This window comes from Prunus dulcis, chromosome 8, assembly GCF_902201215.1.
Source record: "Prunus dulcis chromosome 8, ALMONDv2, whole genome shotgun sequence".
NCBI lineage: Eukaryota > Viridiplantae > Streptophyta > Magnoliopsida > Rosales > Rosaceae > Prunus > Prunus dulcis.
The window spans coordinates 5,524,075-5,539,746 of NC_047657.1; the positions used below are offsets into that span (position 1 = coordinate 5,524,075).

At 39.0% G+C, this 15,672-nt stretch overlaps 2 protein-coding genes across 2 annotated transcripts; one reads left to right on the top strand and one right to left on the bottom strand.

The window, feature by feature from the left end:
• Nucleotides 1-2,679: 2,679 nt before the first annotated feature.
• Nucleotides 2,680-3,937, bottom strand: LOC117638324 (uncharacterized mitochondrial protein AtMg00810-like). Its single transcript, XM_034373458.1, has 2 exons — nucleotides 3,916-3,937; nucleotides 2,680-3,629 (listed from the first exon to the last, which is right to left on the bottom strand). Exons 1-2 carry the CDS (start codon nucleotides 3,935-3,937, stop codon nucleotides 2,680-2,682), a joined length of 972 nt encoding a protein of 323 aa, XP_034229349.1.
• A 5,082-nt stretch (nucleotides 3,938-9,019) lies between these two features.
• LOC117638326 lies at nucleotides 9,020-11,844 on the top strand. The gene is made up of 5 exons (XM_034373459.1): nucleotides 9,020-10,013; nucleotides 10,095-10,334; nucleotides 10,472-10,543; nucleotides 10,604-11,238; nucleotides 11,386-11,844. Exons 1-5 carry the CDS (start codon nucleotides 9,020-9,022, stop codon nucleotides 11,842-11,844), a joined length of 2,400 nt encoding a protein of 799 aa, XP_034229350.1.
• Nucleotides 11,845-15,672: the final 3,828 nt, after the last annotated feature.

Sequence of the window (15,672 nt, forward strand, 5' to 3'; positions counted from 1 at the left end):
GATTTGTTTGTGTTGGTCGTCTATTCTCATCCTCGACTATTTTTTAAAACTTGTGCAGACTAAATACGTCTGTTTTTATTTGTTTTCGACGTTGTTTTATTTAACAACGTCTAATATTTATCGTCGTTGTTTGTTTCTGAAAATAGGACGTATAAATTTTGTAATACGACTCTCATATATTCGTAACCGACGTTGTTTAGTTTTTTCAACGTCTTCTCTATAAATACATACGTCGTAAATAATGACACTGACAACTATTTCCACGTCATCTTTTATAGAAAAATCGAAGTGAAAAATGTATTTTACGACGGCTGTTTTTATATAGGCGACGTAGTAGGAATCAATAACGTCGTCTTCTAATGTATTTAAAGACGTCATATTTTTTGTTGTCGTGAAAATGATATTTAACGGCGTCTTATTTTAATTTTCGTCGTTGTATGTCTATCTTGCAGCCTTATTCTGTTAATATGTGTCATATTTTTCCTTTTTAACGACGATTTTTTTAGAGAGTTGGTTGTCTATTCTCATCCCGACTGCTTTTTTCGTTCTTTTTGCAGTACAAAGACGTCGTTTTGTATTTGTTGATGACGTTGTATATTTTAACAACGACGGTGATTTAGCATCGTGGTTTATGATGGAAAAGATGACGGTGGATTCCACGACCATTGAAAAACTGAATACATGACGGTGATTTACCGTCGTCTTTTTTCTTTTTTGTAGTAGTGACAGTGCACTTGGTTTTTATTAGGTGATTCGGGACTGGCGATAGAGAGTTAACAAGATGACTAACAAAAGGGGAATTATGGGATGATTGAAATGGGTGTTAGTTCATATAAATGGGCATTCGGGACCAAGTGGTATAAGCATGGTATAGGACGTGTTGGTCTGCTTGTCCAGTTATATGAATTAACGGGATTAGACGAAGAGCATTCATGCATTAACATTATTAATATGATATTTGGTAGTGTGATTGCATGTCACTAAATTTAGTTAGGTCAATTTTCTGTGGTAAGGTCTCATGTCCCTACTGAGCAGTGGTTGCTCACCCTTCACCTTGTTTAATTTTTTAGATGAATTTGTGGGTAAGACAAGGACTAAACCAGTTGAAGCGGAATTAGATGATGGTGATAGAGCTTTATTTATTTCTTGTAAAGTTGTAATATTTTGGATTTATTTTTATAAGAGAAGTTTATTTTAAACCCATATTTCGACTTCTTTTTATTTTATTTTGTTTTCTCACGCATTGGGTGCTGGGTTTCCTCTGACCCCCGGGTCCGAGGCGTGACAACTGTAGCCAGGTCCATTACACAAGACAGGGAAAGAGTTTGATGTCAACAAGTCAATCCATAAAGCAACATCACATTCACATCACAAGTTCCACAATGTTCATAGTCTTGAGCTATAATTATTGATCTTGACTACCGTGTAGTGTAGACTGTAGCAAGGTCCATTACACAAGATAGGGAAAGACTTTAATGTGAACAAGTCAATCCATAAAGTAACATCACATTCACATCACAATTTCCACAATGTTCATAGTCTCTCAATCCGACATATCAATATCCCATTGCCAAAAAAAAAAAGTGTAGAGTTTGCTTCTTTTGGTTGTTAAATATTTAAAATTCGAGTTTAATTGGGTTTAACTTGGAATTAAATGCACTAAAAATTTCTGGATTAAAATCCGGTGGTTGGAAAGTAAGCAGAAGTACTGCATGCATGATGCAAGTTGATATTGCACTAGTGTATTAAAACCGCTCATTTTTTTGGGAGCAAAAAAACCTACAATTAATATGTTATTTTTAATTTTTACTATGGATAAACACTTAAATATTACACATAATAAGTTTAGTAAGAATTAGTTGAGAACTTGAGATATGGTTGAGTATAATTAGTCTCGTTGAACAATAAAAACCAATCAAGCCTGGTTGAGTATAATTAGTCTAAATCCAATTTCTAACTCATACATAATTGGCAACCTTCATACTCAACCAAGGTTATATCTTGGAATTCAAGCACCAACTGCTGTTCTTGGGGTGGTGTTACTTGCACTAGCAATGGGCATGTTGTTGGTCTTGACCTTAGCGCTGAAACTATCTCCGATCCAATTCCAGGATCCTTTGCCAACTTTCCAAAGCTGAGGGAGTTGGACTTGAGTTCGAACGACATCTCTTATATTCCAGGAAATGGGAGAATTGAAATCACTAAATATCCTTAACTTGTCCAGAAATGCTTTCACAGGCGAAATTCCATCCTCATTTGTTAACATGAGTGCACTCGAGTGCTTGGACCTGTCACTGAACAAGCTGAGCGGGCACATTCCACCACAATTGGGAAAGCTTACTTTCCTTTCGTTCTTGAATCTCTCAAATAATCAACTGGTCGGCAGGATCCCAGCCAGCACTCAGTTTTCAACATTTCCAAAAGCCTCTCCTTTATAGGTAATAATGGGCTATGGGGGCCTCCTTTGTAAAGAAACCGGTATTTCATATATTTGTACAATATAAAATTCTAAATGTACAGCAACATATATAGGAGATGAACCTGCAATTCTCCAATTCTCCTTGTATCTAGATCCTACAAATCAGTGGTTAACCAGAATAGGAATGCTAAATTGTAGCTGTCAATCTTTTATACTAGGAAAGAAATATTCACGTTGACTTCTTATTTCAATACGCCCCTTCAAGTTGGAGAGTGTATGTTGTATACTCCCAACTTGCCTAATAGTGAGCCAAAAGGAACCTTGCCCAAGGGTTTAGTAAATATATCAGCAATCTGCATCTTTGTTGGCGTGTAAGCAGTAGACACCAAGCCTGATTGAATGTTTTGTCTTACCAAGTGACAATCAAGATCAATATGCTTCGTTCGCTCGTGAAATACTGGATTCTTTGCAATATAAAGAGCTGATTGATTATCACAATGCAATGCTGCTGGTTCTGAATGTTGAATGCCGAAGTCTTTGAGGATGTAACGTAACCATGTGAGCTCACAACATGCATCTGCCTTAGCTCGGTATTCTGCTTCTGTAGAGGAACGTGCCACATCATTTTGTTTTTTGGTTTTCCAAGAAATCAAAGAATCACCAAGGAAAGTACAATAACCTGTGACAGATCTCCTGGTAGTTGGACAACTTGCCCAATCTGAGTCACAAAATGCCTTTAACTTTAGGTTGTTTGTAGTAGGAAATAAAATGCCTTGTCCTGGAGAGCCTTTCAAATAACGTAGTACACAAAGAGCTGCATCTAGATGAGGTTGGTGCGGCTCATGCATGAAACGGCTAAGCACATGGACAGTAAATGAGAGATCTGGCCTCGTTACTGTGAGATAAATGAGGCGACCTACTAATCGCCTGTATCTGGTAGGATCTTGTAGTGGTTTGCCATCAGTAGGGTTGAGTCTAAGCATCTGCTCCATGGGAAATGAATAAGGGCGAGCACCCAAAAGTCCAGCGTCGTCAAGTATATCCAGTGCGTACTTGCGTTGAGAGATGAAAATTCCCTTCTTTGATCTTGCTACTTCAATTCCCAAAAAATATTTAAGATTTCCAAGGTCTTTTATGCGGAAGCGAGTATGGAGGAAATCCTTAAGAGACTGAATTGCCTTAGGATCATTCCCTGTAATGACAATATCATCTACATAAATTAATATAATGGTAAATGAATTATCGTGATACCTTGTGAAAAGTGAATAATCTGCTAGGGATTGGACAAATCCGGCATCTTGAAGGGCATTGGTGAACTTGGCAAACCAATTTCATGATGCTTGCTTCAACCCGTATAATGATTTGTGTAGCCGACAAACCAAGTGCTCCCCCTGTCGGCGAAGGCCGGGTGGAGGAAGCATGTAGACTTCTTCGTCTAAATCTCCATGAAGAAAAGCATTTTGGACGTCTAATTGGTTAAGGGGCCAATTGCGTACAGCGGCAAGAGCAAGCAAGCATCGGAAAGTCACCAATTTAGCTGTGGGAGAGAATGTCTCCGTGTAGTCCAAGCCTTCCTGTTGGGTATATCCCTTGGCCCCGAGACGAGCTTTGTAGCGCTCGACGGAACCGTCAGAATTATATTTGACTTTGTACACCCATTTGCAGCCAATTGGGTGTTTTCCTGCAGGTAAAGGTGTTATGGACCAAGTATTATTTTGCTCAAGAGCTTGAATTTCCTTGTCCATGGCTTCTTGCCAAAGAGGGTCAGTCGAAGCTTGGGCAAAAGTAGTTGGCTCAACAACTCGAGAGATGGAAGCTACAAAAGATTTGTGAGTGGATGACAAATTATGATAATTAAGAAATTGGGAAATAGGGTATCGGGTGCCCTTACCTTTTGTATTTGAAGAAGATGATGAATCAGAGTAGGGAGACATGGCAGTGTAACAGTGGTAGTCACGTAGGAGCACTAAAGGTTGTTTTAGGCGTTCAGAATGTCGAAGCGGTGGTGGTGGGTGTGTATCATGTGATGGACTTAGTGGTGGACTAGGTTGAGGGGATATATTAGATTGCGTGTTGGGGCTAAATTGGGTGTGTGTATTTGGACTAGATTGTGTGCATGGACTAGGTGGTGGTGTATTTGGAAGAGGTGGTGTAGGTGTGCCAGAGTGTGTGTTTGGGCTAGGTGGATGCATATCTAGATTGGTTGGTGGATTTGGCTTGGAAGATGAAGTGGGTAGTGGGTCTGATATGTGGACAGGCTCATAATCATAATCATTGGGGGTTAAAGGCAAGACAAGGATAGTAGGTACATCATGTTGATTGGCAAAAGGAAAGACATTTTCATGAAAAATAACATCTCGGCTACTGAAAAACTTTTTGGTCTCTAAGTCATAAACACGATAAGCCTTTTGACCAAAAGGATAACCCACGAAAATACATTTACGTGCCCGTTTATCAAATTTATGAGAAGGGTGTAAATTAGTTGCATAACAAAGACAACCAAAAACGCGAAGATGTTTATAAGTGGGTGGACGGTTAAATAAAAGCTCATAGGGAGTTTTACCAGTTAAAAGTGGAGTGGGGAGACGATTAATCAGATATGCAGCAGTGAGGATGCATTCTCCCCAGAAATTAAGAGGGAGATGTGCATGGAATCGCAAGGCTCGAGCCATCTCTAGAAGGTGTCGGTGTTTACGTTCCACAACCCCATTTTGTTGAGGTGTTGAGACGCAGGAATGTTGGTAAACGACACCAAGATCTGCAAAAAACGTTTTTAGAGAAGAAAACTCACCACCATTATCTACACGAATAGCTTTTATTGTTTTGTTAAATTGAGTAGAAACAAAGGCAAAGAAGGATTTAAGAAGACCTTGAGTATCAGATTTATATTGCATTAAATAAACCCATGTGCATCTTGTATAATCATCAACAATAGTCAAAAAATATCTTGCCCCAGAATGAGAAGAAATTTTATGTGGACCCCAGATGTCACAATGAATTAAATCAAAAGAAGCAATACTTGAAATGGAACTTAAAGTAAATGGAAGTCTAGTTTGTTTAGCCAATGGGCAAAAATCACAAGAGTGTTGGGAAAAGAAAATATCAGATTCATGTTGAGCCAAGATACGAAGGCGGGCATCTGATGGATGTCCTAACCGCAGGTGCCAAAGATTTTGTCGAGATAACATATGGTGTGAGGAGGATGGTGGCTTCTGAGAAATATAGTTTGAATCAAAATAGTATAGGTTGCCATGCCGCCTACCCAATCCAATCATCTTCTTCGTAACCAAGTCCTGTATATAACAAAAATTGGGAAAGAACACAACACAACAATTAAGTGACTCTGTGAGTTTGGGAACTGACATCAAATTAACATTAAAGGATGGAACACAAAGAACATCAGTTAGACACAAATTTCCATCAAAAGTGATTTTGCCAGTGGATTTTATGGGTGCCTTAGCCCCTGTGGGCAATCCTACTGGGGACATGGAGGATGGAGACGTGTCAGTTAGAAAGTCATGTGAATTAGTGATATGGTCGGTAGCGCCACTGTCAATTACCCAAGCATGCGATAAATTGGATTGCTTTTGAGAAAATAGACAAGAAGGAGAAGACAGACCTGCAAAATTTACTTGGGTTTGTGAAACATCTTCTTTACCTACAGCGCCCATAATTTGTTGGCATTGGTCTAGTGTAAGGTGGGGCGCGATGGACTGGAGATGATGAACTTGTGAATCTGAGTTTTGGACATTATTGGCAGCATGTGACTTCCTTTGGTTTCCTTGGTGTGAACTGCTTCCTCTATCAGGCAGAGAGACTTCTTTGTTGTGCCACTTATGTCCTGGAGGGAACCCTTTGAGATAATAGCAAGTATCGACGGTGTGAGTATCTCCATTGCAGTGAGTGCAACGTCGAGTCTCTTTTTGGCTCCCTCGAAAAGAGGAACGAGGTTGTGAGTTCTGTCCTTGTTGTGAATTATATCCTTGTTGTGAGCGGAATTGATAAGCGGGTTTAGAAGAACCCCCTTTCTTATTGTGGATACTTAACATGGCCATGCTTTCTGTATTTGCATGGGTAGTGGTGATTTCACGTTGTTTCTCTTCCTGTGAAAGTAGGGAATATGCCCTTCTAACTGATGGCAAGGGCTCCATAAGGAGAATCTGCCCTCGGATCGCTGCATAGGATTCATTTAGTCCCATCAAAAATTGCATCAAGCGTTGTTGTTCCTCGCGCTTGGCCAACGACTTCTTTGCTCCACAGGAGCAAACTTCTGTATCATTGTAGGAACCCAGTTCGTCCCAATAGCTCTTTAGTTTTGAATAATATGTTGCCAGAGGCATCTGATCTTGCGTATGTGTTGCTATGCTGCGTTGAATCTGAAAAATCCTAGGTGCGTTGAATCTGAAAAATCCTAAGAGCGTTGCTTTGTGAAAATCGTTCTTTTAAATCAGTCCATACTTCATGAGCTGTCTCAGCATAAATAACACTATTAGCAAGGTCAGGATCCAAAGAATTGAGAATCCACGACAAGATCATGTCGTTACACCTCTGCCATCGTTGATACTCTGTAGGTTTTTTGGGGAGGGATGGCTTCACAATGGACCCATCAATAAAGCCTGTTTTGTTTTTCGCACTCAAGGAAATTCGTACTTTACGACTCCAAGTGCTGTAGTTATCACCGGTCAGTGTCATGGAAGCCAATACCATGGCGGGATGATCTGAGTGGTGTATGCAGTAGGGATCGGTAGAGTCATATGCATCTCTATCGGTTGTGGATGAGGACTTCTCTCTGTCAACTGGTTTGGCATCCGTGTAGTCCAAGCCTTCCTGTTGGGTATATCCTTTGGCCACGAGACGAGCTTTGTAGCGCTCGACGGAACCGTCAGAATTATATTTGACTTTGTACACCCATTTGCAGCCAATTAGTTTTGGGGTGGAACCTCAACTTCCTTCATGGTATCAGAGCAGGTTAGCCCACGTGTGAAAGCCCAACGGCCACACGTCCTCCACGTCACCCAATATGTGTTGTCCACGTGTTAGGCTTGAAAATTCGCCACACGTGCGAGGGCGTGTGAGAATGTGAAGGTAAAGAGTCCGGCATTGGAAAGTTAAGCAACCTAGCAAAGGCTTATAAGGAGTTGGGTTACTCCCCCCATTGCCAATTGGTTTTGGAGTGGAACCTCAACTTCCTTCATCCTTTGACAGTTGATAACAAAGCAGGATTGTCACCACCACCAACAGTGAATGGAAGGGCCTCAAATTTTGGACATCATCATCATGAGGTTAATTGGGATCTTATCAGTGTCGAAGTTGGATTTACATTTGGCTTTGGAGTTGCCATTGGATCACTTATGTTGTGCAAGAGATGGAGTAAGTGGTATTACAGAGCTATGTACAACGTGCTTCTCAAGATATTCCCTCAGTAGGAGGAAAGAATTGGTATTCATCGAAGACATGTTCACATAAATCAAAGGTGGTGGAGACGATGAATTGATTTGGAGGAACAATGCAAGTTTGGACTCCTTGTTGTTCTTAGGGTATTTTAAGATATCCAAGAAATAAGAATTGTGCTGTCCTTTCTAGTTTCATATTTTAATTTAATTATGCTCTTTTTTTTTTTTTTTGGTGGTCAAGAGTCTAGTTAGTGGTGGAATATCTAGTGCGTATCTTTTATATTTTATTTTATATTTGTGGAATGTAGCAAATATCACAAAAATTATGACTGTGTCAAGCCAGCAACAATCAAGGGGGCTTTTCCAATTCTACCATATTTAAGTTTAAATGGAATTACAATGTATTCTTGGTAAAAACATAGGTATTATTTTAACATTTAGTTTTAAATATCAATAATAATATATTCATCAACTTGTATATCATAATCACAACAACAAATACTCATGGAGGAAATAAACGAAAAATGAAGAACGAGAAGGGGGTTTGCTCAGCCGCAGTAAGATTTGGAAATTGGAATAAAATGAAGAAAAAAGGTAGGCAGAAGGATCAAGGGAAACAACTAGTGAAGAAAGCGATAGCGATCATTAAGTCTAAAGGATGGGCTTTGGCTCTGATGGCGTATCTTAGCAAGGGATGGAGCCGATTGATCTTCCCCGAGTCTTCTTGGAGATGGTGCTGTGATAAGCCTACTGAGCTACCGTCTAAGGCCCTCGGGGATGCTAATAGAGGTCGCTTGGGCTTCACGATGCATTTTCAAAGGAGATGCTTATGGGAAGTGTTAATCATTGGCATCAATTGTTGCTCTATCTATCTATCAGTATACCCAAATGCCTTAATCATGCCTTTTCTTTTCAATCTATTGGCCAGGGTTGGTTCAGACAAATTAATGGCACCAGAAGAAGGAAATCATATCTGCAGTCGAGGTGGGGGACGAGGCTCGATGTAGGTTTTAGAGGCATAGGTAAGATAACTGATAATCTCTCCCAATATCTTTGCATGCATTGGTGGATAAACTTTATCTGTAATCATTGTAAGAAATCTCCCTTGCCTATTTATCTGGAATCCTGGTTTGTTGTTCATCACTTCAATCTAATCTTGCTAAGCCATATATCCTTTTGTTGTTGCATATTTTCTGTCTACTTCACCATGAGTGCTCAACTCAATGCCAGTTCTTCTCTTGCAAATTCCCGCAGTCCAAGCCCTAAGTCTGATTCCCGCTGGGGAAATAGGTCCATTGTGGAGCCTAGTGTTGTCCGTAAGGGCAGATTTACCTTTAGAATGGACAGAAATGAAACCAAAGTGTCCACTACTGCCTTAGATTACTCTGTCCAAAGCCATTATGAGACTTTCTGTTTAGTTGGAAAGATCTTTGGTGTCCCTGTGAACAGTAGGGTCATTAGGCACATACTGAAGAGTGAGTGGAAAAACATGCAGGGCGAGGTTACAGTTGACCATATTGGTCGTGACTGGTACAAGGTGGAGTTTACTGCTGAAGAAGATGTTGTCTATGTGCTGGAGAACAGACCCTGGTTTGTTCTGGGCCAGATTTTTGCTCTCCAACGCTGGACTCCAGACTTTTCTCCCTTCCATGCCATTGTCACATCCATTGTTGGCTGGGTCAGAATTCCATTTCTGCCTCTTCACTGCAAAGACCCTGAAGTCCTTCATGATCTAGTCTCTATTCGTGGAGACCCGATTGGGGTTGACTTGCAATCCACTGAGGGAAAGCAGAGTATGTTTGTCCGAGTCCGCATGGTTCTGGATCTAACTAGGCCGTTGAAACGCTGTCTAGTTTTGGGGAAGTATCCTCAAGAAACCAAGATTTTTGTAAGCTATGATGCTCTATTTGCTATTTGCTTCTACTGCAGCCAAAAGATGGAATGGGTTCATGAGTGCCCTATAAAAATTTCAAACAAGAGCTTTCTTCAAGTGGAACGTTTGGATAATGAGCCTAACGTGCTTCCGAGGGCTTTAGTGCTTGGGGTAGAGGAGCAGGAAAAATTAGCTGAAGATGTTACCTTGGTGTTCCCACAGCCTATCACTGTGGACTCCTTTTATGCTGACAAAAACTCTGATTATGGGGAGAAAATGCCTACCAAGACTCAAGACCCAGAGTGGACCGTGGTGGCTAACCGCAAAGGTAAAGCTAAGATGCAAGTTAGGATGTAGGAGAGAGATGGGAGAACTTTTAGAGAAGTTGCTGAGGGGATTAAGTTTACAGAAGAAGGTGGCTCTCTTGCTGCTGGGGCTAAGGGTCAGGGCTCGGGTCTGAGTAGCAAAGGGCATGGTAAAGCTGTCATGACAGCTTCTGCTCAATCTCAAGAAGGCAGCAGCGCCTTTACTGCGTTTGCTTACAAAAGCCCTAAGAAAAGGGCTCGTGATGAAGATGTTGTGAAGGAAGACTCCTTGCCTAGTGTTGGAATCAATGGAGAATCTTTGAGGGAGGCTGATACCTCTGTTCGTACCTCTCCTAATCCTATCCCATGAAGATGATGTCTTGGAACAGCCGAGGCAGTGCCTGGCCAGGATTTATCTTTCAAGTTTTGTTTTATATTGGTACGTTTAGCTTAAATGTCTTCTGTATTTTGGATTCCAGAGCCTCTGGGGTCCGTGCTGAGGCTATTGCCCAGAGGCTTGGTTTTGCTGGTTCATTTTGTATCCCTGCCTTAGGTTAGTGTGGGGGGATTATCTTACTTTGGAATCTTTCTTCTATTAATATATCTATTTTAGAGTATCATGAGCGTTTTATACACTGCCATCTGCATGATATTATTGAAAATAAACATTGGAAAGCTACTTTTATCTATGCCTATCCACAAAAACATAAACAAAAACAACTTTGGAATGATATTCTTGACCTTAAACCTGGGAGGTCTGATGCATGGTTGCTTATGGGTGATTTTAACAACATTTGCACCTCTGGTAAGAAAATAGGTGGTTCTGCCATTGCCCCTGCTGTTTTGGCTGAATTCAATGATTTTATAAATCTTTGTGAAGTTATATCCCTTAGCGCTACTGGCGTTCCTTTTACTTGGTGTAATGGTCATAAAGATGCCTCTGTTATTTATGAGAGACTTGATCGTGTTTTGGTTAACCCCAATTGGCTAAATCTGTACCCAAATTGTGTACTCCAGAATCTGCCAATCATTAGATCGGACCATGGTCCCATTTCCCTTTCCTGCACCACAAAAAACAAGAGCAACAACTCTAGGAGCTTTAAGTTTGAAGCTATGTGGTTATCCCATCCGGATTTTCCTAGAATTTTCAACCAAGCCTGGAACGTGGGTTATCTTGGCAATGCTTCTCAGCAAGTTCACACATGCTTTCAAACCTTTCAACATCTGCTCAAAAAGTGGAATCGTGAGGTCTTTGGTAACCTTATCCACATAATCAGCTCTCTTCAAGACGAGTTAAAAGTCATTCAGGACCAACTAGCTACTAAGCCCACTGATCCCTATCTTATGAATAGAGACCTCTCAATTAATAAATCCTTACAATAGCTCCTTGAGCAGGAGGAGGTTTTTTACGCTCAGAAAGCTAGATCCAATTGGCTGAACTTAGGTGATAAGAATATGAAATACTTCCACACCCAAGCCTTGATTAGAAGAAAGAGGAACCAAATTTTAAAGCTCAAGGATTGTAGTGGCATTTGGGTGGAGGGAGAGAGCCTTAATCATTTGCTTGTGGATGCTTTTAAGAAGAGATTTACGGCATCTAATGTTCCAAGTTTGAGGGCGATTAAAAACTACACAGAAATTATCCAACCTTGTATTAGTGCGTCTGATAATGATAGACTCTTAGCCCCTGTTTATGAAGAAGAGCTTTTTGAGGCTATCAAGAGTATTGGTGCCCTTAAAGCTCCGGGCCCGGATGGTGTTCATGCCATCTTTTACCAAAATTTCTGGGATCAGACTAAGCACCCATTAAAAAGCTTGGTGGATGATTTTTTTAATCACACAACTTGTCTTTAAGAGAAATTAATCACACCAATATTGCTCTTATTCCCAAGTTTAATGCTCCTGAAACTGTAGCTCATTTTAGGCCTATTACGCTCTGCAATGTAACTTATAAAATCATCACTAAAATTATTATTAATAGGCTTAAACCTATTATTTCGAAATGCATATCGCAGAATCAGGGGGCCTTTGCTTCGGGAAGGTCTATTTTTGATAATATTTTAATTGCCCATGAGTTGTTCAATGACTTCAAACGTAAGAAAGGTTCTGAAGGAGCCATGGCTGTTAAGCTTGACCTGGAAAAAGCTTATGATGTCCTTGATTGGTCTTACATTAAATCTTGCCTTCACCAGTTTGGTTTCAGCATGGCTTGGTGTGATAGAATTATGAACTGTATCACTAGCACTTCTTTTTCTATTCTTATTAATGGTTCCCCTCATGGCTATTTCACCCCTTCCAGGGGTATTAGACAAGGAGACCCCTCTCCCCTTATATTCTTATTTTATGTATGGAACCTTTCATTAAACATTGCAATTTGCTAGCTGCTTCTCCTAAGACCAATCTTGGCTTATTGTCTTCGCCAAGAGGTTTTCGTATCTCTAACCTTGTTTTTGCAGACGATTGCTTAATTTTTGCCAGGGCCACCACTGTGGCTGCCAGAAACATTACTAAACTGCTTAACTCCTTCTCTGAAGTTTCTGGTCAAAAAATTAATTTGCATAAGTCCACTCTGTATTTTTCTAACAATGTGCAGCCAATGTAAGATCTAGTCTCAGTAGCAATATGCAAATTCAACATAAATCTACTATTGGTCGGTACCTTGGGACTGTGTTAACAAGAAAGCTATGGCCCCTTGGAGTATCAACCTCTTGATTAAGGATATTACGCTTCTCAGCTCCTTCTTTGACTCCTGTTCTTTTAGTCATGTTTTCCGTGAGGCAAATTTTATGGCTGATGCTGTGACTAGTTTGGGGCATGGGCTTACCCCTTCCAAGCTGTGGGAGACTGGTTTGCCTTTGAACTGTTCCGTCCCTTTTTTTTTGACCTGTTGGGGCCTGCATGTCCTCGGGGCTTTTGTTTGTAGTGTTTTACTTCTCCTATAAATAAAAAAATAAAATAAAATAAAAATAAAAAACAAACTTGTATATCATACTAACTGATGTGGCATATGAGGTAGAGTGTCATATCATGTGCATCTCTTTTAATTTTATTTAATTTATCATCTTCTAAATAAACAAAATTATTTCTCACTTTAATTCAACCTAACCAGCCTCCATCGCCACATTATACCCCCCCTATTCATTAAGAACAGAAAGCGAGCACTTAACCTAATCGAAAAAAAATAATTGAAAACAAAAACGAAAACAGCAAGCAACCATTCATCATATATAAGTAATTGGAATATTATAGCACATTTATCAGCTGCTCATCAAATCAATTATTCATATTCAGACATAGGCAGCAAGTCTACAAACAAAAATATCAACACCAAACTTTGCAAGCATTCCTCAAACAGAGAAAAAAATTGACTGCAAAAAAAAAAAAATGCAATTTTTTGTAAATAAAAACAAAGTTTATTTAGAAGTAACGGGGGAGGTAAAAACAGCAACATCGAAACAAAAAGCCTGAATGAAGTTACAATTTTAAAGTGCAACATCGAAACAAACAAAAAAATGCAATTTAAAAAATCCTATTTTTTACAATTTTAACCCAACTTTTAAAAAAAGTTATTATGGGTTTAGGGTTTTACATTAAGTTGACCGTGCACAGTGACTGTCTTGAACTTGTCCAAGTCGTTGGTTAACAAATTAGCGGATTCCAATCTCTGAAAAATAAAGAGATATTTAGTCAAATACCCATTATTAGCACTAAAATTATAAATAAATTCTACACCATTTAATTTCTATAAAACATACCCCCAAAAATGACAGATAGCCCTATTGAATTTAATTTTAATTATTAAATTACTTTGATACCTCATTGAGTGTTTTGAGTTTTTTATGACATTTTTGGGTTGGATTTCTTTTAAAAAATCAATGGTAGTTTTGTAATTTAAAAGAAGTTAAAAGCCTTTTTGTTATGTTGTAAATGGGCTTTGGGTGTGTTTCTAAAGTTCATTTCATATATGATTTTTTTATAATTTAAGCTCCTATATTGAGTATTATAGTGAATCTCCCAAAAGTAAATTACATTGGAGTATTTATAGCAAATTAAAACCTAAAGACAATAGAATAAAAATTCCTCATACAGCAGAAATCCTAACCCACATAAATTAGAAAACTAAGGCCTTGTTTGGTGGGCTGATTTTGACTAGTTAGGATGGGCTTTGAAACATTGGATTGGGCTGACTTAGACTGACTAGGCTTTGAGTCCAATCCTATTCATTTTTGCACCAAACAACAGACTTAAGTTTTCTTTTTTAATAAATCAAATTTTTTTATTATTATTTTGATTAACAATAATCAGATGCAAAATTCGAACTTTTTGCCTCAGTGTTTCCTTTTTTTTTCTTCTTAAATATCTTTCTTCCTCTTTCAGATCAAAGAAAATACAAACTAAAAACCACATTTAAAAAAAAATTAATATGATGCAAAATTTGGGTGGGAAACCAGATTTGAAAGATTTAATCAACCACTTCTCAAATTCACAAAACATAACAAAATTTTATTATTATTATTATTTATGATTAATTGGGGTTTGCATACAAAAATCGTAAACACCCACTTCTCAAATTCCAGTTGATCGATCACAAGCCATCAAAGATCAGACTCAACCCTTCAACCATCAAAAACCATTTGTCCCTAAAGACAACCCAATACACCAATTTTACACAAGTTCTCTTAAATCATAACAAATGCTGAAAATGAAGTGAAAAATAAATAAAATAAAATGCACTCAACATCTAACCCAGATCTTCAATTCTGGGAAACAGAAAGATGAATGAATGTTTAAAAAAATAAAAAGATACCAAAATAAGTCAAACCCAAAAAACCACAACACTTAATATTTAACAAAAAATCGAAAAGAAAAAGAACAGAGATCTAATGAAACAAGAACAGAGAAATCAGTTTTGGAAAGAAAAAAAATCAGAAGAGAGGAGAGAAGAAGAGAGAAGAAAGATGAGAGAGGAGAGGAGAGACAATAGAGACGACGACGTGAAGCGGTTGAGGGAGACGATGCGAGAGAGACGATTTGAAGAGAGAGACGACGCGAGGGAGACGACCTGAAGAGGGAGAGTTCACGTTTGGCAAGAGGCAGCCGACGAAGAGAGACTTCGAAACCCATGCCTCGACGTGGCATACGCTGGATTCATATTCTAAACAAAAATTTAAGTCCAAGCTAGCGTGTGATGCAATTAAGCCCACCAAACAACAGACTGAATTCATATCCATTTTAATTGAAAAAGTCTCATCCAATCCAGCCTACTAAACAGACCCTAAAGGTCTATTTAGTATTGGGTTTGAATCTAAATTCTTAAACTCAAAACAGCTTTTTAAGTCAAAGGCCCGAAACACATGTTTGGTAGGTCAGTTAGGCAGGCCCCTTGGGTAAGGAATTAAAAAAATACAGATTAAGTGCAAATAATGTTCCATTAACTGTTGTAAACTTGTAACCATCCATGTTAAGACATATACACATACTTCAGACTCCCAAATCATGATGTCACAGACTTCAAACACCCAAAAGACACAAGAACATAACAAAATCAACTAATTTTTTGAAACTAGGGATTTTAAAAGCACGTTATGAAATTAAAGATACTGGGAAGTAGGAATGAATCACATATTTCTTCATGGTGACAACAAACCTGCGGGACAAACAAATTTGAAGTCAGGGTAGAAA

Bases quoted from the DNA above. Each gene is read 5' to 3' on its own strand.
- LOC117638324 (XM_034373458.1), bottom strand. From the start codon at position 3,937: ATGCTTGCTTGCTCTTGCCGCT. The intron at 3,630-3,915 runs GTACGCAATTGG...TAATTTATGTAG, and splicing joins GCTTGCTTGCTCTTGCCGCT to ATGATATTGTCATTACAGGG.
- LOC117638326 (XM_034373459.1), top strand. From the start codon at position 9,020: ATGAGTGCTCAACTCAATGCCAGTTCTTCTCTTGCAAATTCCCGCAGT. The intron at 10,544-10,603 runs GTTAGTGTGGGG...TATCTATTTTAG, and splicing joins ATTTTGTATCCCTGCCTTAG to AGTATCATGAGCGTTTTATA. The intron at 11,239-11,385 runs GTCTTTGGTAAC...CTCCTTGAGCAG, and splicing joins TCAAAAAGTGGAATCGTGAG to GAGGAGGTTTTTTACGCTCA.